We start from the raw sequence: 24,578 nt of genomic DNA, 5'->3' as shown, positions 1-24,578 counted from the left end.
TTCGTGTAGTGTATGTAACTTTAGGCCACCTGCACACTTTCAGCATTTGGTCAGGATTTTACATCAGGAGCAGGACAGTCGGAGGAAAAGTATAATAGAAACACGTCACCACTTCTGTATTTATCACCCTCTCCTGGTTCTGCCTTACAAATACTGAGGTAAAAAACTCACCAAATACTGAACATTAGAGATGAGTGAGTGTACTCGTTGCCCGGGTTTTCCTGAGCACGCTTGGGTGGTCTCCGAGTATTTGTAACTGCTCGGAGATTTAGTTTTCGTCGCCTCAGCTGCATGATTTACAGCTGATAGGTAGCCTGAATACATGAGGGGATTCCCTAGCAACTAGGCAACCCCCACATGTAATCAGGCTGGCTATCAGCCGCAAATCATGCAGCTGAGGCGACGAAAACCATAATGCTGAATTCGGCAGCAGAATTACAGAACTATATTGACAAGTCACAGCTGACCCAGGACCTTGGTGGAACACTGGGTTATTGCCATAAGAACTGGCTATCGCATCGCACAGTGAGTGACATTTCCAAATATCCTTTTGCTTTATACTGTTGCTTTATTACAGGCTTGACCACCTGTCCAGTATCACTGTGAATGACTGCTTCCTTGTAATACTATGTTATTTATGCTATTTTAGCGCGGATCCATTTCTTTTTATTTGGAGTGAATATACAGGTGTGGATCTGTTTTTAGGGAAAAAAAATAAGTATTCATATTTTTTCTGACATGAACAACTCAATTAATTCCTTCAGTAATTAAAAAAAAAATGGTATATATTTTTTCACTAGTTAGGGACATACAAGGCGTACATACACGCACACTGCTGGTCATTGTACTTGGAGGACATTGCAAATTTCAGGCATATTGGGTCATACAAGCAGCAATACATTTATATAGCGTTAGTGCCAGTGTGTAGAAAATTTATAATACCATGACGTTCCTCTAATGAGTGCTTTCCACGTCTGTACGCAGATCATAATGCTGAATTCGGCAGCAGAATTACAGAACTATATTGACAAGTCACAGCTGACCCAGGACCTTGGTGGAACACTGGGTTATTGCCATAAGAACTGGCTATCGCATCGCACAGTGAGTGACATTTCCAAATATCCTTTTGCTTTATACTGTTGCTTTATTACAGGCTTGACCACCTGTCCAGTATCACTGTGAATGACTGCTTCCTTGTAATACTATGTTATTTATGCTTACTGTCGTATTGCACTGACTTTATCCTCATAGGCAATAGAAAGTTTTGCCCTGATGGTCAAGCAGACTGCACAGACGCTCCAGTCCTTTGGGACAGAATTAGCTGAGACCGAGCTGCCTAATGATGTGACAACCACCAGTTCTCTATTAGCTGTGCACACACAGAAGAAGGAGAAAATGAAGGTGAGCAGCCTACGAGTCACTGGACCTTTCATATATCTGTTTTTAACCATATATGTGACTACATGTGGAAGACCAGAAGACTCAAGAATGTCACTAAGAAATGGCTATCTGGATGTAGGATAAGTTATGAAGTCCTATTTGCATTTCTGACACCCTACTTGTATTTTCCAGACATATGAACCTTGCTAGCCACATGTTTATGAACTTTGCTAACCACATGTTTGTGCATGTGTGAAAAAGACGAATACTGCCAGGATCTAGGCCACTCAATGTCAAACGTGACTCTGTGGGTTTCATTTGAGTGAATGGCTCTGTCAGGGTTCCCGATGGGATACAGTTTTTCTGGGTTGGATTCTGACAAAAACCCTGATGTAGTGCTCAGCATAGAGCACTGTATAAGTGTGAACTGAGCCGTAGATTGATATAATCTGTGTTAATCTAGAAGACTTTCATGTTTATTTAATACAGGATGGTTTGGGATTGGCATTGAAGCAGGGAAATGAAATCTTGGAACGGATCAGGCAGCCTGTTCTAGAGGACCCGGAATACAGAATGAATCAGGACCAGCAGGATAACCAAACAACAGTAGAGAGGTGTGAATATTCACAATTTCAGTTTTGCGCAAAAATATTCACTATGTAATTATTGAAATTCCAGATTTACTATTGTGGTAAGTCTGAGCTAAAGCTGGATGTTCTTTCCTTGCTGATGTCACTGATATAAATTGAGGTTTGTGGTGTCTAATTGTGATGGTTTTCACATTGGTGACGACTGTAGTCTCAGACGACTGTTTTTGTTCAGAATGAATGGTGAATTTAGGCGGCAGTGAGGTGTTTTCCGGAGAAAATGGTGTATTTCTTCCAAGAATAGTGCAATGCTGCTGCCTGTCCTTAGGTGGTCTAGTATTTCAGTCCAGTCTCATTGAATTATGCCATGTTTTATTAATCCTGGACAATCAAGCCCCAGTTTGTTCTGTTGTACTAGTTTCCTCATAGTTTCCCCATGTACCCAACCAGATGAAAGTAGCATTTTAATTAAAAACAGCCTCAATTATCAAAACTGTCTATCAGAAAATGTTTTTTTGCTGCCCATAGTAACAGAACTCGGCCTTAATTCTTTGAACTGTCCTGGTAAATTGAATTTGCACCTTTGTTGCTAGACAATAGAGACAGTATGCCTTTTGGATGGTTTTTGATAATTCTACATTATTGTCTGATTCATGGCATCAGACGCTGGTGCCTGGAGAGGCCCCCAACCTACATAAGAAGACCCTAGTATTATTAATGGGACATGGATGACACTGTAGAAGATTTTGCTTTTGTACCCATGTGGCTCAAGTTATGAAGTTGTAGTTGACTTTAAAGACTTTTGTGATTTGTTATGTTTGTGTCAAACATCTTGGCATCTTATTCTTTATACAGGCTTATTATGCAACTAAACGAAACAGAAACTGCGTTTGATGAGTTTTGGACGAAGCATCAACAAAAGCTTGAACAGTGCTTGCAACTGCGACATTTTGAGACAAAGTTTCGAGAGGTGAGGTGGATAATTGGAAATTCGGTTTCTCCATATACTGTCAGGCATAGACCTATTATCAACCTCATGTGACTCTTATTACTGTCCCTAAACCCCAAATGACCCTGGAGGGAACAGTTATTTGGTAAACTGATCTCTGCTGGGTATTATGTTTATTGTTATTCAGAACTAGAAACTTTGGGACATATAGTTAGACAGTGCCAACTTTGACTAAATAGTGTTAAAATTCACAATGTTTATCACAGTATTTCATATGTGATAAATATGTCATATTTTCTGAACAGTTTGGTTTAAGTCGATATCACCTATTAGATGGCTTACTTTCTGCAACAAATATTCTCCACAATTTGGTGCAAATTTTGGCATAACAATGCCACGTTAAGTCTCGTTACCTTTACACTAAGCCACGTCTTTTAGTGAGGTCACACTCAGACAAGGGACAAAAGTGTCTAAAACACATAGGCCCTGATTCACCATTTGTGGTTTTTTTTAGTTATGGTACTTTTCTTGTTTTGTCTTGTGGTATCTGTTGCTGTTTTTTTGCCCCAAATTCTTCAAAATGGCGCACACAAGATCATGAACGGTCTTTATTTTTGTTTTATAATTTTTTCCTCCCTTGTAGACTTAAAAAAAATGGCATTTTCTTCAAAATGTCACACAGTTTGCGCAAAAAATAGGCTGGTAGAAATCACTTTAGATTGGAACTGGAGTATATTTTGCATAAAATGTTTTGACTTTTTGAAAAGTCGCATTTGTTGGTTTAGTCTAAAACAGTTGGAAAAACCACATTGATATAAAAGGCTGAAAATTAACTAAACAACAAAAGACAACTTTAAATTAAACTGGTGCAAATCCTATGCTGAATTTGTTGCATATGAAACAGCCACTAATTGAGATGTATTTATGCCACAAAACTGGTGAAAATGGATATAGCTATCATGTCCATAGTAAATATGGTGCAAGTCATGAAAGACAGCAGATTAGTGCAAATTTTAGCACAATTATGGCGCATTTAGCTTGATAAATGTCCCGGATTACTTTTTATATTTGTCCATTTCCCTGATATTATTATTTTGAGTATTTTTGAATGTTTTGTTATCTTTTTCAACTTAGGTCAAGGCAACTCTGGACAATATCAATGAAAGGTTATCAACATTTAACGATATAGGAAATAGTTCTTCCCATGTGGAACACATACTGAAGGATCTCTGCACTTTTGAGGAAAAGGCCCAGGTAAGCTCCAGAGGACACTGGCAGCTCTCAGAGCTGTATTGTTCAATGGGGCAATGCAGATGAGGGAGTTTTTTCATGGACTGAATCTGCATATGAAAATAATCGTAGCATTCGCTATATTTTTATATATATACATACACACTAGTGTGAACTTGGCTGCCTGTATCTGATTTAAAAAAAAAAAATATATATATATATATATACATGCAGAATATGGTTCTATTAAACTATGTATATACAAAGGTATTGTTTTCTCAAAACATGGATTCTGAAGGATATATTTCTATATGTATGTTTTTCAGCTATTACAATTTGTAAAGAAATAATCTTTTCTCAATAGGAAACGATACAGATGGCGCAGGTCCTAACAAGAGAGGGTGACCATCTTATCCTTAGTAACCACTATGCTGTGGACTCCATCCTCCCAAAGTGTAATGAGCTTCATCATCTATGTGGTGACATCAGTAGTCATAGCCAGGAAAGGCGAGAGATGCTTCATAAGTCTCTAGAACTTCACAGGCGTCTAGAGAAGGTTAGTGAGCAAATAAAAGTGCATGAGTCTGGGTTTTTAAACATTAAATGAAGCAGTGTGAAAACGCCAGTTTTAAAGAACTGGTGCCACTAAGTATTAAATGGAGTTAGTCAGTAAGTTTTTGCTATTTAATTTAAGAGAAGCATAATATAGGTGACGAGATTCTGATTCCAGGGTGTGTCACTTATTAGGCTGTGTGATGTAGTTTCAATACAGTCAATGTTTTATCTGCAGTAGATTCACTGCAGGACTAGGTCTCATGTGCAAGCCAGTCCAGTTAATCTGTGTAACCCCGCCCTCACCACTGATTGAGAGCTTGCTGACACTGTACACATGTAGCTACCAATTGCGGGTGTGGGTGGGGTTATAGACAGTTCAGTATTCTGACCACTGATACTTTACATCTATAGCAGAGAAAGTGGGATTCTATCAAAACTGCACCAAGCAGGCTGGTAAGTAATACATCGCTGGAATCAGGCTCTCTACCCCTATATCATAAACGACACGATGAGAAAAAAATCAAATGGCCAAAATTAATTTTTTTTAGCTGTCGTAACATTGCAATAAAATGAAATAAGAGGCGATCAAAACATCCTACCCCCTTATGGTATCGATAAAAATGTCTACTCAGGGCACAAAAACTTAAAAAAATAAGCCCTCACACAGCCCCAACTGCCAAAAAATGAAAACGTTACGGGCCTCGGAAAATAACAAAAGCAAAATTTATTTATTTATTTTTTACAAATTTCCACATTTTTTCACCTCTTTAAAAAAATCAACAATAAAACCTCTGCATGTTTGGTATCTGCGTACTTGTACTAACCTGAAGAATCAGACTGCAAAGTCAGTTTTACCATATAGTGAACATGGTAACTAAAAAAACAAAAACACTTGTGGAATTGCTTTTTTTGCAATTTCAACACACTCCGATTTTTTTCTCCCATTTTCCAGTACATTATGTGATAGAATGAATGGTGTCATCCAAAAGTAAAACTCGTCCTGCAAAAAAATAAAGCCCTCATGTGGCTATATTGATGTTAGAATAAAAAAAGTTATGGCTCTTGGTTGAAGGGGTGGAAAAAACTAAAATGAAAATCGGCAAGCCTTGAAGGGGTTAATATTCATATTCTGTTTTTTAATCACTTTCCCTACACTTTTCAGACTATGGAGTGGTGTGATGAGGGAATATACCTGCTGGCTTCTCAACCTGTGGATAAGTTCCAGTCCCAGGATGGAGCAGAATCTGCACTGCAAGAGATTGAAAAGTTCTTCGAGAGTGGCACAGAAAATTCTATCAAAGATTTGCCTAGTGTTCTTACACAGTATGAAGCAATTCTCACTCTCGAACTGCAGGTAAGTCTTCAGTATTTCATTTTTTTTAAATCCATTCTAAACTGTATTTTCTGGAAAATATAATTATATGCATTTTTGCACAACAGGAACATGTTCAAAAGGTTTTCCAGAAGCAACAAAGTATGCAAGAAATGTTTGAGAAGCGGAAAGGAAGCCTACGCAAGCTGGCGGCAAAACAAACGCGGCCTGTGCAGCCTGTGGCTCCTAGGCCAGAAGCATATGCCAAGTCCCCTAGTTCTTCTCCAGGTAAAATATAATAATTATCAGCATTACTTTATCACTATACATCAGTCTACACTCCATAGTTTGATCTTCAAATAACAGATAATTTTGGTTTGTTTATTTAACCGCTTTTTGTTTTTAGCATATGCAACAAAACCTATACTCTAGTGCATCCCACAAAATAAATTAAGCTGAGATTTGTCTCCTACCCCTAGTTCTCCAAAGGGCCTCTGAGCACCGAGGAAGCGCAGAAAACGTTCTTCAGAGAAGAATGAACTATCGCAGAGCCAAGGTGCGTTGGTGTGTGGCCTACTTCACAAACGACGGATACACCTCCTACGAGGCTTGATGAGACTTTTTTATTTACATAAGGTTATTGAATTGGCATGTGTTTTTCATGTAGAGTGAAGTTGATGGTCAAGTTAGAAGTTCTTCTGTGATGGATGATGAAGAAAATTTAGCAGTGCTGAGAAGGTACTCAAAGTATAGTATTGTGCTAAACCCCAGTTAATAATTGTATACCACCCTATAATAGTTTCTAGAGTTTGTAAAATTTTCAGAGTTTATACTTTATGCATTTTTCAAAGCAATGTACTGTGTGTTGGTTGTGTTCTCCTGTATAAGATCCTGCATCTTTTTTTTGTTTCAAGGCATGTAATGAATGAACTCATAGAGACTGAAAGAGTGTATGTGGAAGAGCTCCTGTCTGTGCTCGAGGTATGCCATTTCTATAGATGTTCTATCGGAGCTCATTTTATTTATTAGTTAGTTAGAAAAGGAAAGGATTTCTCAGGCACTCCAACGAGGTTGATGAAAATGATTGTTAGGTTTTATTTCACTCCCCTGTTTTTAGCTGCACTTTATGTCTGAATAAAAGAACAATCATTTTACCAACCTCGTTGTAGTGCCTGAGAAATCCTTTCCTTTTCTAACTGTTCACGGCTGAGTTCACCAGCAGGATCGGCACCCGACTGGTTTCATTACTCCCAACCTCAGCATACAGCTTTCAATGCTACGGTGCTCCCTGACCCTCTCTTCTGCAACTTATTAATTACTGAATCTTTATTATCTACCAAGAGTAAATTGCCCAGTTACTAAACACTAGTTCACACAGATGGGTAGTTCCATATTTCTTGGGAAATGTACCGTATTCCTATAAACGTGTGTCCATACATAAAAATCAAGAAAACCGGAAAAAAATTCTAGTTTCTTCAATTTGAGATGTTTAAGAAAATACCGGATATTCTTGTGTATAAGCCGAGGCATCTAATTTGGCCACGAAAAACTGGGAAAACGTATTGACTCGAGTATAATCTGGGTATGCATTGTCCCCTGATCCCTATCCTGGTATATGTGGCTCTCCATCCCTGTCCTTGTATGCATGGCTTCCCATCCCTGTATGCATGGCACCTCATCCCTGTATGCATGGCTCCTTATTCCCATCCTTGCCTGCATGTCTCCTCATCCCTGTCTTGGTGTGCATGGCTCCTCATCCCTGTCTTGGTATGCATGGCTCCTCATCCCTATCCTTGAATGCATGGCCCCCCATGAGAAAAGCATTAAAAAAAACCTCCTACTTACCTTCTCTGTGTGCCCTCGCAGCATCCTGTTCCAGCTTCCAGCAGCTCCTGCGGCCCAGCGGTCACGTGACCCCTCATTAAGGTAATGAATATTCACCTCTCTCCATTCACTGGGGACATGTGATCGCTCAGAACTGCTGGAAGCTGGAACAGGATGCTGCGAGGGCGCGCAGGGAAGATAAGTAGGATTTGTCTTTTGTTTTTTTTTTACAGCTGCTGGAAGCCGCGGCTTTAACTATGCGCACTATAAGAGAAATGAATATTCATTGCCAGTGCAGTGAATATTCTTTTCTTTTTAGCAGCGGGCACAGTTACAGCCGCAGCCACCGGCTCCTGCGTCCTGTGACCCGCTGCACCACCGCTCCCCCACCGGCTTCTGGGACTATGACTCGTGAATAAGCCATGGGGGACATTTTTAGCACAAAAAATGTGCTGAAAAATTCTGCTTATATGGTAAATAAAAAATAAAATCATGTATTTTAGCCAGTATTTTTTTTCATAAAACTATTGATCTATTTTGTGCTCCATTTAAAATTACAACAGGTACTGGCCCTTCATTTAAATTTTTTAAAGAGGTTGTTCCATGAACAAAGTACATTTTAATGAATAGATCTTCGAATAAAAATAGCTTTCACAATTGGATGTGATTAAAACAAATGTGCTGAGATAATCTTACAAATGTGCCCCTGCTGTGTACTGTGTAATGGCTGTGTCTGACCATGCAGGACCAGGATGATATATCACATCTCCAGGGCCGGGGAGGAAGCAAAAGAGAGTATACACATTCTTACTGTGAGGTAAAACATGTCTTTAAAAGGAACCTGTCGTGTGAAAAAATGCTATTAACCTGCAGATACGGGGTTAATGTGCAAGTTAATAGCTAATAGCGTTCTGAACCTGCCCGACCCCCGCACTTAGAGCCCTGCTGCTTGAAGGAAATTAACTTTATTCCTCTTGGCAGCGTTCGGTGTTCAGTCACGATGTTGGCGCTGGCGTGGGTTCAGTCACTTATCTGTGTATAGAGAGTGGCGGCTGTAACTGCATCTCTAACACTAACTGACAGTAGGCTCGAATGCTGAGCTTCTGTCAGTCAGTGCAGGGGGTGTGATTACAGCCGCCTTTCTGTATTCACAGTATCCCCATGACTGAACGCCGAATGCTGCCAGGAGGAATAAAGTTCATTTCCTCCCAGCAGCGGGGCTCTAAGTGCGGAGCCGGGCAGGTTGAGAAAGCTATTAACCTTCAGATTAACCCCATATTTGCAGATTAATAGTGTTTTTTCACGTGACCGGTGCCCTTTAAACAGGCATTGAAATGTTTTTACCTCACAGAAAGCAGCATCTGCCATTACATGCTGTAATATCTGGATACTCTCTTTTGTTTCCTCTCATCTTTTGACCATGTTCCTGTACTGTCGGACACGGCCATTACACAGTACAAAGCAGGGGCACATTTATAAGATTATCTCAGCACAGGAACATTTTATTTAACACATCAAATTGTGGAAATTATTATTATTCCAAGATCTGTTGATTAAAATGTACAATATTTGTGGAAAAACCCCTTGAAGTCTATGGAGTGGTTCCCTGTTCTTCTCCCTATCTAGCCATCTTTTCATCTTCAGGTTTAATACCCACAGTGACGATCATGTAGACGTGTGATTTTGTACAACCAATGTTTGGCTTGTTATTTTGTCTATAGGGTTATGCTGCTGAAATGGAGAATCCCTTAGTAATGCATCTCCTCTCTCCAGTTCTCCTCAATAAAAAGGATGTGTTGTTTGGAAATATGGAAGAAATCTACCACTTTCATAACAGGTAGACTTTTCACTCATTTATATAATATTAAGGTCAAAATACATGAACTTTCTGGCCATTCCATTGATGTATGACTAGTACAACCTAATTAGGCTAATTGTCCGCTGCATTTCTGCACTTAGTTGATAAGTTTTCCCAGCGTCTACTGTAACGTTGCCTTACTCTCCATTTATTAGATGGTGTCTGCTATGCATCTGCTTACTTTACTGTATGTTTAATTGTATAGGAACGTTCAGCACACTGAATTTTCTTTGATATTCGGATTGATTTTTGCATGCGTATCGTCGTCCTTACACCCGGTGTTGCTATTGTCTTGTACATTCACGAAATGTAACACAACACCTAATGTATATTACGGTAAAGTGTTTTAGCCATTAAGCACCAAAGGACACATTTTCTATCAGTTGTTTTTGAGATTTGACTATTTTCAGCTCTGTTGCGTGTTTTTTTGCTAGAACTTGGCCACAGTGATCTGGTTCAGTTTTCTATAATCACCCGCAGAACGTCACTGATCCTGGCACCTCCACCTCCGGCTTAAGTTAAACATATGAGAAAGCTTAGCGTCCTGTGTTGGCATGTGACTAGAGATGTGTATGTAGTCTGTGACAAAGAAGTGGGCTAGCTTAGCTGTTGAAATACAACAGGCAACCAGTCTACCTTATGTACGTTGCCTACACAGAGAGGGGGAGGAAGCCCCCTTTTTTTGATTGTAAAGGAAGCCTGTCACCTGATTCATGCTGCCCAAACTGTGTGCAGCATGAATCAGAGCCTGCCTGCATGACTGCAGCCAGGTAAAAACCAGGTAGGAAGATCTGGCCAGGAACCATTGCCAGAGATGAGACTATGAGACTAGTCCGGCTATGCACATTACTGGCTTCTCACCACTTTAGCATGAGACTTGCCAATCACTTACAGCAACACTGGCAAAAGCTTTGAAGTCTCAAGATCTTTAAGGTATATTTCCTCTGAAAGGCCGGAGTGAATCAGTGAAAAATATACCTGGCTGCAATGGATCAGTCAAGCTTTGTTTCATGCTGCTCATTGTTTGGGCCGCATGAATCAAGTGGCAGGTTCACTTTAAACCAGTAATGGGGCTGCTGGGACCATACACCAGAACTGACAGTGGTCTACACTCACTGGCCACTTTATTAGGTACACCTGTCCAACTTCTTGTTAACACTTAATTTCTAATCAGCCAATCACATGGCGGCAACTCAGTGCATTTAGGCATGTAGACATGGTCAAGACAATCTCCTGCAGTTCAAACCGAGCATCAGTATGGGGAAGAAAGGTGATTTGAGTGCCTTTGAACGTGGCATGGTTGTTGGTGCCAGAAGGGCTGGTCTGAGTATTTCAGAAACTGCTGATCTACTGGGATTTTCACGCACAACCATCTCTAGGGTTTACAGAGAATGGTCCGAAAAAGAAAAAAAATCCAGTGAGCGGCAGTTCTGTGGGCGGAAATGCCTTGTTGATGCCAGAGGTCAGAGGAGAATGGGCAGACTGGTTCGAGCTGATAGAAAGGCAACAGTGACTCAAATCGCCACCCGTTACAACCAAGGTAGGCCTAAGAGCATCTCTAAATGCACAGTGCGTCGAACTTTGAGGCAGATGGGCTACAGCAGCAGAAGACCACACCGGGTACCACTCCTTTCAGCTAAGAACAGGAAACTGAGGCTACAATTTGTACAAGCTCATCGAAATTGGACAGTAGAAGATTGGAAAAACGTTGCTTGGTCTGATGAGTCTCGATTTCTGCTGCGACATTCGGATGGTAGGGTCAGAATTTGGCGTAAACAACATGAAAGCATGGATCCATCCTGCCTTGTATGGAGCATCTTTGGGATGTGCAGCCGACAAATCTGCGGCAACTGTGTGATGCCATCATGTCAATATGGACCAAAATCTCTGAGGAATGCTTCCAGCACCTTGTTAAATCTATGCCACGAAGAATTGAGGCAGTTCTGAAGGCAAAAGGGGTCCAACCCGTTACTAGCATGGTGTACCTAATAAAGTGGCCGGTGAGTGTATATTGCTAATGCTTTGGCAACAAATGTTGTATGGTTTTTTTGTTTTTGTTTTTTCAAACCTATCTGAAGATTTTTTTTTCCAGATGGACAACATTTTAGATAGTGTGAAAACTAAAATGGTCCTTTCTCATAGTGTTGTGTTTCCCAAACAAAATTTTATGGAACTTTTAGGATAAGTTCACACAGGGCGTTTTTTCTGCAGCAAAACCTGATCTTCTTGGCAGGAAAGAAGCTGGCCCAAAATCGCAGGTTTAGGTGCGTTTTTTGTTGCGTGTTTGGTGCGTTTTTTTTTTCCTTTTTGTCCATGCTAATGTCCTTGAATTTTCAGCAGCAAAAACACAGCAAATAATGATACCTGCTTTTTTGCTGCGTTTTTGCAACACCCATTTAAGTCAATGGGTGAAAAACGCCGAAAAAACGCAGCAAAAACACTGAAAGAAGTGACATGCTCTATGTCCAAAAAACGCAGCAAAGCACAAAATACTGATCACACAAAAACCAATGTGTGTGTGTGAGATTTCTGAAATCTCATAGGCTTTGCTGGTACTGTAAAAAGCAGCTAAAAATTACATAAAAAACGTCCTCTTTGAACTTACCCTTAGGTTCCTTTGTCTTTTCGTAGGCTAGAAGACATTGTTAGCTGTACAGCAGGGACAAGGTAGTTATGAGAGTTCCTTCATGGTAAAAATGTTAGGAGTTCCTGGAAAATGAGAATTTAGCATTAGTATCCGTCAGCTTTATCATGGAAAAAGATCATGCCAGACATTACAAATAAGTGAGACAATGATGTGGATGAACAATTGTAGGAAAAAAAGACAATAAGGCTACTTTCACACATCCGTCGGTATGGGGCTGTCGCAAACCGTCGGCCTGACGTACCGACGGACGCTGTGAAATAACTGCAAGACTTGGGCAGCGGATGCAGTTTTGCAACACATCCGCTGCCCATTCTGAAGTCCGGGGAGGACGTGACGCACAAAGAAACGTTACATGGAACGTTTTATTGTGCCGACGGTCCGCCAAAACACGACGCATCCGTCGCACGACGGATGCGACGTGTGGCAATCCGTCGCAATGCGTCGCTAATGCAAGTCTATGGAGAAAAAACGCATCCTGCGGGCAACTTTGCAAGATGCGTTTTTTCTCCAAAACGACGCATTGCGACGTACGCCATAAGACGCAAGTGTGAAAGTAGAAATAAAGGTAAAATATTTTGGTAAATTTCTGTTTCAATTCCTTGGTTTTGTCTTGCAATAATACCATTTTATTGCCTTCTTTTAATATGTAAAAATAAGTTTGTCTAGATCTAATGTTTTGCTGTATGTTTTGTAGAATATTCTTGAGAGAGTTGGAGAACTACACTGATTATCCTGAGCTGGTAGGACGATGTTTTCTAGAAAGGGTATGTGTTGTTGTTGTTGCACTGTACAAGAACGTGTTACTATTGGATTATTACGGTAGTTTTAGTATAATTACTTTACTCTTCCACCTGCTGTGAGAATCTCCCAATATTTATATCACATTCTGTATATGAAACACATTGCAAGCACGGTGTATAATGTGTGAATAGTGGTTAATGATGTCTAATATTAGTAACTTATAGCCTACATTATGTGCAGAATTATTAGGCAAGTTGTATTTTGATCACATGATACTTTTTATACATGTTGTCCTACTCCAAGCTGTTCAGGCTTGAGAGCCAACTACCAATTAAGTAAATCAGGTGATGTGCATCTCTGTAATGAGGAGGGGTGGTGTCTAATGACATCAAAACCCTATATAAGCTGTGCTTAATTATAAGGCAACTTCCTTTCCTTTGGCAAAATGGGTCAGAAGAGAGATTTGACGGGCTCTGTAAAGCAGAGGTGTCAAACTGCATTCCTCGAGGGCCGCAAACAGGTCATGTTTTCAGGATTTCCTTGTATTGCACAGGTGATAATTTAATCACCTGCACAGAATGATTCCAGCACCTTGTGGAATGCTAAGGAAATCTTGAAAACACTCATGGTTTGAGGCCCTCGAGGAATGCAGTTTGACACCCCTGCTGTAAAGTCCAAAATTGTGAGATGTCTTGCAGAGGGATGCAGCAGTCTTGAAATTGCCAAACTTTTGAAGCGTGATCACCGAACAATCAAGAGTTTCATGGAAAATAGCCAACAGGGTCGCAAGAAGCGTGTTGGGCAAAAAAGGCGCAAAATAACTGCCCATGAATTGAAGAAAATCAAGTGTGAAGCTGCCAAGATGCCATTTGCCACCAATTTTGCCATATTTCAAACCCACTCCAACTTCCAAAAATATTCAGCTTTGATATTTATGAGTCTTTTGGGTTGATCGAGAACATAGTTGTTGATCAATAATAAAAATAATCCTCTAAAATACAACTTGCCTAATAATTCTGCATACGGTGTAGAAAGAGTTGTGTAATTTTTAGAAATATAAGGACTCATGCATTTTGGCTCCATACAAACACTGACTTGTATGAAGACTTACTGCGCTTTGTTTTTTTTTCTGTCTGTGTTTGTATGGAGCCAAAATACAGTCTATATATTAAAATATGATGAACTATCAATTTACCCAAGAGACAAAAGTGGAAAATCTCATTAAATAAAATGACCAAAAGTGGAAAAATCATAAATTCTCAAATGACCCTATTAAAAAAAATTCTTAGGTAATTGTTTTAAAGTACGGTAACTCATTTTTTTTTTTTTAGCAAAGAATACTTTAATATATGGTGAAAGCTTTATCAGGAAGCCTGTGTGAATAAACTTCACTTTTTGACTTGTTTCCATTGGAGTGGTGATCCCACTCTTTGTTTCTGTATTTGCTTGGGAAGTATTGCAGCCACAGCATTATGACTGTGCTGCTGTTTTTCCTTTTTACTAGGAATGAGATATGTCACTTATGTTTGTAACTGGGCATAAATTGTGCTACTGTAAATTTCTTTACGTGTTTTCTAACACCCAGATGGAGGATTTCCAGATATATGAGAAGTACTGCCAGAACAAGCCCCGATCTGAGAGTCTGTGGCGCCAGAGCTCTGACGCTGCCTTCTTTCAGGTAACTGTATAGCAATGTCACAATTATTAGTAGCAATTAATGGATCTGTGTCTATAACATTCTGCGTCTTGTAGGAGTGCCAAAGGAAACTGGACCATAAGCTAAGCCTGGATTCCTACCTACTGAAACCTGTGCAGAGGATAACAAAGTACCAACTGCTTTTAAAGGTACATTATACCTTGTACATTATAGCCGGAGCAGAGAGCCACTAGAACGGCTTCTGCACTGGCGGCCATATGTTACACAAATATTAACCCTATACACTACGATCTCCTTTCCCAATCATTTCCAAAAGTCTTGAAATACTAAAAGAGGACCTGTGACCGCTCCTAACATATCTGCATTGTACCTTTCCTCTGTTGTTCTCAAGTTTCATCTTTGGGCGCTCACCACTCTCCAGTCATCTGACTTTGTTTGCTGGGGGACAGTGCGCTCCTGAGAAAATTGACAGTTCGGAGCAATGGTAATAAAGTAGCACAGGGGCAATAAAACTGGTTACTTCAATCCAGACAGTCTTATTACCCCTGCACTCCTTCAATGCCACTGGTCTGATCAGCTCTTACAAGCTCTATTAAAAAGAGCTGGTGGTCACTGTGCATGGATTATCCGAGACAATTAGCATAAAACATTAAAATTAAAAATCTTTTCTTTCTTAAGCATGGATAAGATTTTAACCACTCAGTGACCACCTTAAAACTGACCTGAGATATGTTAATAGCATCCCCCAATGATTGAAAATCCAGCAGTACAGTATAGGTGTCGCCCTTCTGCATCAATCACGGTTGATGTTGGCACCAACCATGGCCAAACAACCCCTTAAATGCTCCTGTCAATAGTGACTATGGCATTGAAATGGTTAAAATGAGTGTGGTGGCTCCCTCTTTAACCCCATCGCCACTTTGAAATCATGATTTTATGGTTCTGATGGTTAACATGGCAATTCACGGCAAAATAGTCTGCCGGCTATAATGGCCTGTTAAGAAGTTAGCTACATTTAGGTGGTAAAAAAAACATTTCTCATTCTTATCATGTCACTTTGCATTAATTCCTGAAAAGTACCTGAAGGGTTAATAAACTACCTGAAAGCAATTTTGAATACCTTGAAGGGTGCTGCTATTAAAATAGTATAACTTTTGGGGGTTTTCCAATATATAGGTCCCCCCAAAGTCACTTCAAAACTGAATAGGTGCCTAGAAAAATTAGTTTTGTAAATTTCCTTGAAAAAATGAAAAATTGCTGTTACAATTTTAAAGCTTCTAACATCCTAACAAAATAAAAGAACATTTTACAACTGGTGCTGATGTAAAGCAGACTAGAAGGAAATGTTATTTATTAAGTATTTTGTGTGGATCCAAGTTAAAGTGATAATTATTCAAAGTTTGAAAATTGCAAATTTTTTGAAATTTTTTATCAAATTTCTGATATTTTTTAGAAATAAACGTAAAACACATGGACCTAAATTTACCATTGTAAATGTACATCCATGTAAAATAATATCAAAGCTACTGGGATATGTTCTAACATCCCAGAGTTATTGCCACATAAAATGACACATGTCAGATTTGAGAGATTCGCCTGGTTAAATGCAAATTTGATTGCAAGGTTGCTCTTCTTACATGCCCTCTGCAATTTTAATTTTTAGTGATGTTGAAACAATCGCTTCAAAGTAACTGTTGGGTTTATTACATCCTAACAGGTGTTGTAGTCAGTGGATAACCATGTTGGAGCCTCTTGTGCTCGAAAAGATCAGCATGGTCTCCCACCGCTCTGCAGAAGATCTGATGGTGGGGATTAGAAAAGAACACAGGGAAGACATAAATTCAGAGGCAAATATATTCTGTAGATTTCTGGAGTGAAAAAAATCCTGTAAGAATTTCTCAGGAATGATTCTCTTAATTCAAATACATGCTCCAAAGCTATAGCAACAGCATTTACTCAGCAGTGTGTCCATCTTAGAAATATCTTGAATTTTATGCTTGTATGTTCTGCTTAGGAAATGTTAAAGTACAGTAAGAATTGTGAGGGTGCTGAAGATCTGCAGGAAGCTTTGGCTTCTATTCTTGGCATTCTCAAAGCTGTCAATGACTCCATGCACCAAATAGCGATCACTGGATATGAAGTAAGTGGTTATTGTTAGTAGCGCCAAGTTTTAATCTGCGTTCATTTGATTGAATTGAACTGTTATTAGTAATTCCCAATATTTTATTTTGCTTGTAGAAGTGAATGTGTTGGTAATATTAGCATAATCATCGCATAGATGATATACAGTTGTGTTCAAAAGTTTACAAACCCTGGCAGGATTTTTGCTTTCTTGACCTTTTTTCAGAGAATATGAGTAATAACACCAAAAAGAGAAGACACAGTAGTTTGGCAATAAATGGCTTCACCCAACCACTAGCCATGAGTGGAGAAAAAGTTTTGGTGTGATCATTCATATTCTCTAAAAACAGGCCAAGAAAGCAAAAATTCTGCTGGGGTATGTAAACTTTTGAGCTCATCTGTATATACCGTAGATATATATATTTTAGATTATATACACTGCTCAAAAAAATAAAGGGAGCACTTAAACAACAAAATGTACAGTGGGTAAAAAAGTATTTAGTCAGCCACCAATTGTGCAAGTTCTCCCACTTAAAAAGATGAGAGAGGCCTGTAATTGACATCAACTATCAGAGTCAAAATGAGAAAACAAATCCAGAAAATCACCTTGTCTGATTTGGCAGGATTTATTTTGCAAATTACGGTGGAAAATAAGTATTTGGTCATTAAAGGGCCACTGTCACCCCCTCCAGCCGTTATAAACTAAAAGAGCCACCTTGTGTAGCAGTAATGCTGCAGTCTAACAAGGTGGCTCTTTTAGTTTTTGATTCCGTTATTCCCTCAATAAAGCGTTTTAAAATTTGCCCTAACTACCTGTCTGCCCCAGCTCAGACGCTCCCCCAGCTCCCCCGCCTTCCAGCGTTGTTATTTGCGGCTGCTTCATTCCAAACGCTGGCAAGGAAACCTGTATATTACGGCAACGCTGGAAGGCGGGGGACCGGGGGAGCGTCTGAACAGCGCAGTGCGCATGCCCAGGAACCCCAGCCCCGCACTGTGCATAATGAATAACACAGTGCGGGGCGGGGATTCAGCAACAGGGTGGCCGCACTGCCCGCACAGGCGCAGTCAGGCACCCTGCATCTGACCTATGACGGACAATGAGGACTGCGCCTGTCACAGGCAGGCACGCACAGCGCAGGCGCTGGATTTAAGAAGAAACAGCGCGAAGGGGGCGGCGACCACATCCCCAGAAGAGAAGAGTGACGGCTGTTGGGAGATTCACAGAGGAGGCTTCGGACCGCCTCCAGGTCTGCAGACAGGTAGTTAGGGCAAATTTTAAAACGCTTTATTGAGGGAATAACGGAATCAAAAACTAAAAGAGCCACCTTGTTAGACTGCAGCATTACTGCTGCACAAGGTGGCTCTATTAGTTTATAACGGCTGGAGGGGGTGACAGTGGCCCTTTAACAAAAGTTCATCTCAATATTTTGTTATATATCCTTTGTTGGCAATGACAGAGGTCAAACGTTTTCTGTAAGTCCTCACAAGGTTGCCACACACTGTTGTTGGTATGTTGGCCCATTCCTCCATGCAGATCTCCTCTAGAGCAGTGATGTTTTGAGCCTGTTGCTAGGCAACATGGACTTTCAACTCCCTCCAAAGGTTTTCTATGGGGTTGCGATCTGGAGACTGGCTGGGCCACTCCAGGGCCTTCATATACTTCTTACGAAGCCACTCCTTTGTTGCCCTGACAGTGTGCTTGGGATCATTATCATGCTGAAAGACCCATCCACATTTCATATTCAGTACCCTTGCTGATGGAAGTAGGTTTGCACTCAACATCTCACGATATATGACTCCATTCATTCTTTCATGTACATGGATCAGTTGTCCTGGTTCCTTTGCAGAGAAACAGCCCCAAAGCACCATGTTGCCACCCCCATGCTTCACAGTAGGTATGGTGTTCTTTGGATGCAACTCAGCATTCTGTCTGTTCCAAACACGACGTTTTTTTGTTTCTACCAAACAGTTCTACTTTGATTTCATCAGACCATATGACATTCTCCCAATATTCTTCTGGATAATCCAAATGCTCTCTAGCAGACTTCAGATGGGCCTGGACATGTACTGGCTTAAGCAGCGGGACACGTCTGGTACTGCAGCATCTGAGTCCCTGGCGGCGTAGTGTGTTACTGATGGTAGCCTTTGTTATGGTGGTCTCAGCTCTATACAGGTTATTCACTAGGTCAACCAAAGAAAACAAAACCTACCTCTAAAAGCATCAATCTTTATTATAAATTCCGTACAATGCCACAATATAAAAGCAAAAATCATCATTGTATCTGTGTATGTACATATACAATATATACACTCACCGGCCACTTTATTAGGTACACCATGCTAGTAACGGGTTGGACCCCCTTTTGCCTTCAGAACTGCCTCAATTCTTCGTGGCATAGATTCAACAAGGTGCTGGAAGCATTCCTCAGAGATTTTGGTCCATATTGACATGATGGCATCACACAGTTGCCGCAGATTTGTCGGCTGCACATCCCAAAGATGCTCCATACAAGGCAGGATGGATCCATGCTTTCATGTTGTTTACGCCAAATTCTGACCCTACCATCCGAATGTCGCAGCAGAAATCGAGACTCATCAGACCAAGCAACGTTTTTCCAATCTTCTACTGTCCAATTTCGATGAGCTTGTACAAATTGTAGCCTCAGTTTCCTGTTCTTAGCTGAAAGGAGTGGTACCCGGTGTGGTCTTCTGCTGCTGTAGCCCATCTGCCTCAAAGTTCGACGCACTGTGCGTTCAGAGAGGCTCTTAGGCCTACCTTGGTTGTAACGGGTGGCGATTTGAGTCACTGTTGCCTTTCTATCAGCTCGAACCAGTCTGCCCATTCTCCTCTGACCTCTGGCATCAACAAGGCATTTCCGCCCACAGAACTGCCGCTCACTGGATTTTTTTTCTTTTTCGGACCATTCTCTGTAAACCCTAGAGATGGTTGTGCGTGAAAATCCCAGTAGATCAGCAGTTTCTGAAATACTCAGACCAGCCCTTCTGGCACCAACAACCATGCCACGTTCAAAGGCACTCAAATCACCTTTCTTCCCCATACTGATGCTCGGTTTGAACTGCAGGAGATTGTCTTGACCATGTCTACATGCCTAAATGCACTGAGTTGCCGCCATGTGATTGGCTGATTAGAAATTAAGTGTTAACAAGAAGTTGGACAGGTGTACCTAATAAAGTGGCCAGTGAGTGTATATATATATACTGCTCAAAAAAATAAAGGGAACACTAAAATCCCACATCCTAGATATTACTGAAATAAATATTCCAGTTGTAAATCTTTATTCATTACATAGTGGAATGTGTTGAGAATAATAAAACCTAAAAATGATCAACGTAAATCACAACTAATATCCCACGGAGGTCTGGAGTTGGAATGATGCTCAAAATCAAAGTGGAAAATGAAGTTACAGGCTGATACAACTTCAGTGGAAATGCCTCAAGACAAGGAAATGATGTTCAGTAGTTTGTGTGGCCTCCACGTGCCTGTATGATCTCCCTACAATGCCTGTACATGCTCCTGATGAGGCGGCAGATGGTCTCCTGAGGGATCTCCTCCCAGACCTGGACTAAAGCATCCGCCAACTACTGAACAGTCTGTGGTGCAATGTGACTTTGGTGGATGGTGCGAGACATAATGTCCCAGATGTGTTCAATCGGATTCAGGACTGGAGAACGGGCGGGCCAGTCCATAGCTTCAATGCCTTCATCTTGCAGGAACTGCTGACACACTCCAGCCATATGAGGTCTGGCATTATCCTGCATTAGGAGGAACCCAGGGCCAACCGCACCAGCATATGGTCTCGCAAGGGGTCTGATGATCTCATCTCCGTACCTAATGGCAGTCAGGCTACCTCTGGAGAGAACATGGAGGGCTGTGCGGCCCTCCAAAGAAATGCTATTCCACACCATTACTGACCCACTGCCAAACCCGTCATGCTGAAGATTGTTGCAGGCAGCAGATCGCTCTCCACGGCGTCTCCAGACTCTGTCACGTATGTCACATGTGCTCAGTGTGAACCTGATTTCATCTGTGAAGAGCACAGGGTGCCAGTGGCGAATTGGCCGTTCCTGGTGTTCTGTGACAAATGCCAAGCATCCTGCACGGTGTTGGGCTGTGAGCACAACCTCCATCTGTGGACGTCGCGCACTCAGACCATCCTCATGGAGTCGGTTTCTAACCGTTTGTGCAGACGTATGCACATTTGTGGCCTGCTGGAGGTCATTTTGCAGGGCTCTGGCAGTGCTCCTCCTGTTCCTCCTTGCACAAAGGCTGAGGTAGCGGTCCTGCTGCTGGGATGTTGCCCTCCTACGGCCCCCTCCACAACTCCTGGTGTACTTCCCTGTCTCCTCGTAGTGCCTCCAGCCTTTGACACTACGCTGACAGACAAAGCAAACCTTCTTGCCACAGCTCGCATTGATGTGCCATCCTGGATGAGCTGCACTACCTGAGCCACTTGTGTCGGTTGTAGAGTCCCTCTCCTGCTACCACGAGTGTAAAAGCGCAACCAACATTCAAAATTGACCAAAACATCAGCCAGAAAGCATTGCTACTGAGATGTGGTCTGTGGTCCCCACCTGCAGAACCACTCCTTTATTGAGTGTTTCTTGATAATTGCCAATTATTTTCATCTGGTGTCTATTCCATTTGCACAACAGCATGTGAAATTGATTGTCAAAGTGTTGCTTCCTAAGTGGACAGTTATATATATATATATATATATATATATATATATATACACACTTATACATTTGTTTGTGCATATATACGTGTCTGTGTGTGTGTGTGTGTGTGTGTGTGTGTGTGTAAATATATATATATACAGTACAGACCAAAATTTTGGACTCACCTTCTCATTCAAAGATTTTTCTGTATTTTCATGACTAAGAAAATTGTACATTCACACTGAATGTAAAAACTCATAAAAACTATGAATTAACACATGTGGAATTATATACTTACCAAAAAAGTGTGAAACAACTGAAAATATGTCTTATATTCTAGGTTCTTCAAAGTAGCCACCTTTTGCTTTGATTACTGCTTTGCACACTCTTGGCATTCTCTTGATGAGCTTCAAGAGGTAGTCTCCGGAAATTATCTTCCAACAGTCTTGAAGGAGTTCCCAGAGATGCTTAGCACTTGTTGGCCCTTTTGCCTTCACTCTGCGGTCCAGCTCGATTGGGTTCAGGTCTGGTGACTGTGGAGGCCAGGTCATCTGGCGTAGCACCCCATCACTCTCCTTCTTGGTCAAATAGCCCTTACACAGCCTGGAGGTGTGTTTGGGGTTATTGTCCTGTTGAAAAATAAATGATGGTCCAACTAAACACAAACCGGATGGAATAGCATGCCGCTGCAAGATGCTGTGGTAGCCATGCTGGGATGCTGTGGTAGCCATGCTGGTTCAGTATGCCTTCAATTTTGAATAAATCCCCAATAGTGTCACCAGCAAAGCACCATCACACCTCCTCCTCCATTCTTCACGGTGGGAACAAGGCATGTAGAGTCCATCCGTTCACCATTTCTGCGTCGCACAAAGACACGGTGGTTGGAACCAAAGATCTCAAATTTGGACTCATCAGACCAAAGCACAGATTTCCACTGGTCTAATGTCCATTCCTTGGGTTCTTTAGCCCAAACAAGTCTCTTCTGCTTGTTGCCTGTCCTTAGCAGTGGTTTCCTAGCAGCTATTTTACCATGAAGGCCTGCTGCACAAAGTCTCCTCTTAACAGTTGTTGTAGAGATGTGTCTGCTGCTAGAACTCTGTGTGGCATTGACCTGGTCTCTAATCTGAGCTGCTGTAAACCTGCGATTTCTGAGGCTGGTGACTCACATAAACTTATCCTCAGAAGCAGAGGTGACTTTTGGTTTTCCTTTCCTGGGGCGGTCCTCATGTGAGCCAGTTTCTTTGTAGCGTTTGATGGTTTTTGCCACTGCACTTTGGGACACTTTCAAAGTTTTCCCAATTTTTCGGACTGGCTGACCTTCATTTTTTAAAGTAATGATGGCCACTCGTTTTTCTTTACTTAGCTGCTTTTTTCTTGCAATAATACAAATTCTAACAGTCTATTCAGTAGGACTATCAGCTGTGTATCCACCAGACTTCTGCACAACACAACTGATGGTCCCAGCCCCATTTATAAGGCAAGAAATCCCACTTATTAAACCTGACAGGGCACACCTGTGAATTGAAAACCATTTCCGGTGACTACCTCGTGAAGCTCATCAAGAGAATGCCAAGAGTGTGCAAAGCAGTAATCAAAGCAAAAGGTGGCTACTTTGAAGAACCTAGAATATAAGACATATTTTCAGTAGTTTCACACTTTTTTGTTAAGTATATAATTCCACATGTGTTAATTCATAGTTTTTATGCCTTCAGTGTGAATGTACAATTTTTATAGTCATGAAAATACAGAAAAATCTTTGAATGGGAAGGTGTGTCCAAACTTTTGGTCTGTACTGTATATATATATATGTATTAAGAATATGTCTGTGTATAATACGTAGATTCAACTGCAAATATTTTACTGTAACCCAGTTTACGATAAGCAATGCCTTTTACCTGTGGTTTATAGAAGTTTATCCATGTTTTAGAATATTGATAATACATATTACACTTTTTACATTTTCCTTTAATCCATTGTGACCTCAGGTTTAACTAATCCTGGTATAGTGCTAATAACCGTTAATATACATTCTTCTTTCTAGGGGAACTTGAATGATCTTGGCAAACTTTTAATGCAAGGGTCCTTTAATGTGTGGACAGAACATAAAAAGGGACATTCTAAAGTAAAGGACCTGGCAAGATTTAAACCAATGCAAAGACATCTCTTCCTGCATGAAAAGGCGGTCCTGTTCTGCAAGAAGAGAGAAGAGAATGGCGAGGGATACGAGAAGGCTCCTTCCTATAGCTTCAAACATTCCTTAAATGTAAGTCTGTTAGAAACACTAAATATTTATGCCAAAACACATAGAAAATGAATATTCACACTGCTACTCCTTTCCGATTTTCTATACCTTTTTTTAATTGTAAGTAATGTAGCAATCGTAAAATAACCAGCAGAAGAAATCCCAATGGATTCCATTAAAAGTATGTGTATATGTGATTATATTTAATATGTTTGTGGAAAAAACTGCAAGGAGTTTGTATTTTCTCCCCGTGTTTGCGTGGGTTTCCTCCGGGTACTCCGGTTTCCTCCCACATTCCAAAGACATACTGATAGGGAATTTAGATTGTGAGCCCCATCGGGGACAGTGATGATAATGTGTGTAAAGCACTGCGGAATATGCTAGCGCTATATAAAAATAAAGATTATTATTATGGACTTTTCAAAAGCTTTTGATACGGTGCCACACAAAAGGTTGATACATAAAATGAGAATAATGGGGATAGGGGAAAATATGTGTAAGTGGGTTAAGAGCTGGCTCAGGGATAGGAAACAAAGGGTGGTTATTAATGGAGCACACTCGGACTGGGTGCGGTAAGCAGTGGGGTACCACAGGGGTCAGTATTGGGCAATCTTCTTTTTAACATATTTATTAATGATTTTGTAGGGGGCATACAGAGTGGAATTTCAATATTTGCAGATGACGCTAAACTCTGCAGGGTAATCAATACAGGAGAGGACAATTTTATATTACAGGATGATTTATGTAAACTAGAAGCCTGGGCTGATAAATGGCAAATGAGCTTTAATGGGGATA

General features: G+C 40.8%; 1 protein-coding gene across 17 annotated transcripts in view; it reads left to right on the top strand.

The window, feature by feature from the left end:
- The window catches only part of MCF2L (MCF.2 cell line derived transforming sequence like), a 376,751-nt gene that overhangs the window by 313,273 nt on the left and 38,900 nt on the right, over positions 1 to 24,578 (top strand). For all 17 annotated transcript variants that reach the window (XM_077296978.1, XM_077296986.1, XM_077296980.1 and 14 more), the window contains 17 exons: positions 985 to 1,101; positions 1,252 to 1,401; positions 1,870 to 1,994; positions 2,823 to 2,937; positions 4,051 to 4,170; positions 4,511 to 4,702; positions 5,864 to 6,055; positions 6,142 to 6,301; positions 6,493 to 6,569; positions 6,681 to 6,751; positions 6,928 to 6,994; positions 9,559 to 9,674; positions 13,037 to 13,106; positions 14,669 to 14,761; positions 14,836 to 14,928; positions 16,755 to 16,880; positions 23,583 to 23,804. In XM_077296978.1, the coding sequence (XP_077153093.1) occupies positions 985 to 1,101; positions 1,252 to 1,401; positions 1,870 to 1,994; positions 2,823 to 2,937; positions 4,051 to 4,170; positions 4,511 to 4,702; positions 5,864 to 6,055; positions 6,142 to 6,301; positions 6,493 to 6,569; positions 6,681 to 6,751; positions 6,928 to 6,994; positions 9,559 to 9,674; positions 13,037 to 13,106; positions 14,669 to 14,761; positions 14,836 to 14,928; positions 16,755 to 16,880; positions 23,583 to 23,804 (2,106 nt within the window). The remainder of the gene's footprint in view (positions 1 to 984; positions 1,102 to 1,251; positions 1,402 to 1,869; positions 1,995 to 2,822; positions 2,938 to 4,050; positions 4,171 to 4,510; positions 4,703 to 5,863; positions 6,056 to 6,141; positions 6,302 to 6,492; positions 6,570 to 6,680; positions 6,752 to 6,927; positions 6,995 to 9,558; positions 9,675 to 13,036; positions 13,107 to 14,668; positions 14,762 to 14,835; positions 14,929 to 16,754; positions 16,881 to 23,582; positions 23,805 to 24,578) is intronic.

This window comes from Ranitomeya variabilis, chromosome 3 (assembly GCF_051348905.1).
Source record: "Ranitomeya variabilis isolate aRanVar5 chromosome 3, aRanVar5.hap1, whole genome shotgun sequence".
Lineage (NCBI taxonomy): Eukaryota > Metazoa > Chordata > Amphibia > Anura > Dendrobatidae > Ranitomeya > Ranitomeya variabilis.
The sequence above is the reverse complement of the archived record's forward strand: the minus strand, read 5'-3'. Positions and strand labels throughout refer to the sequence as shown.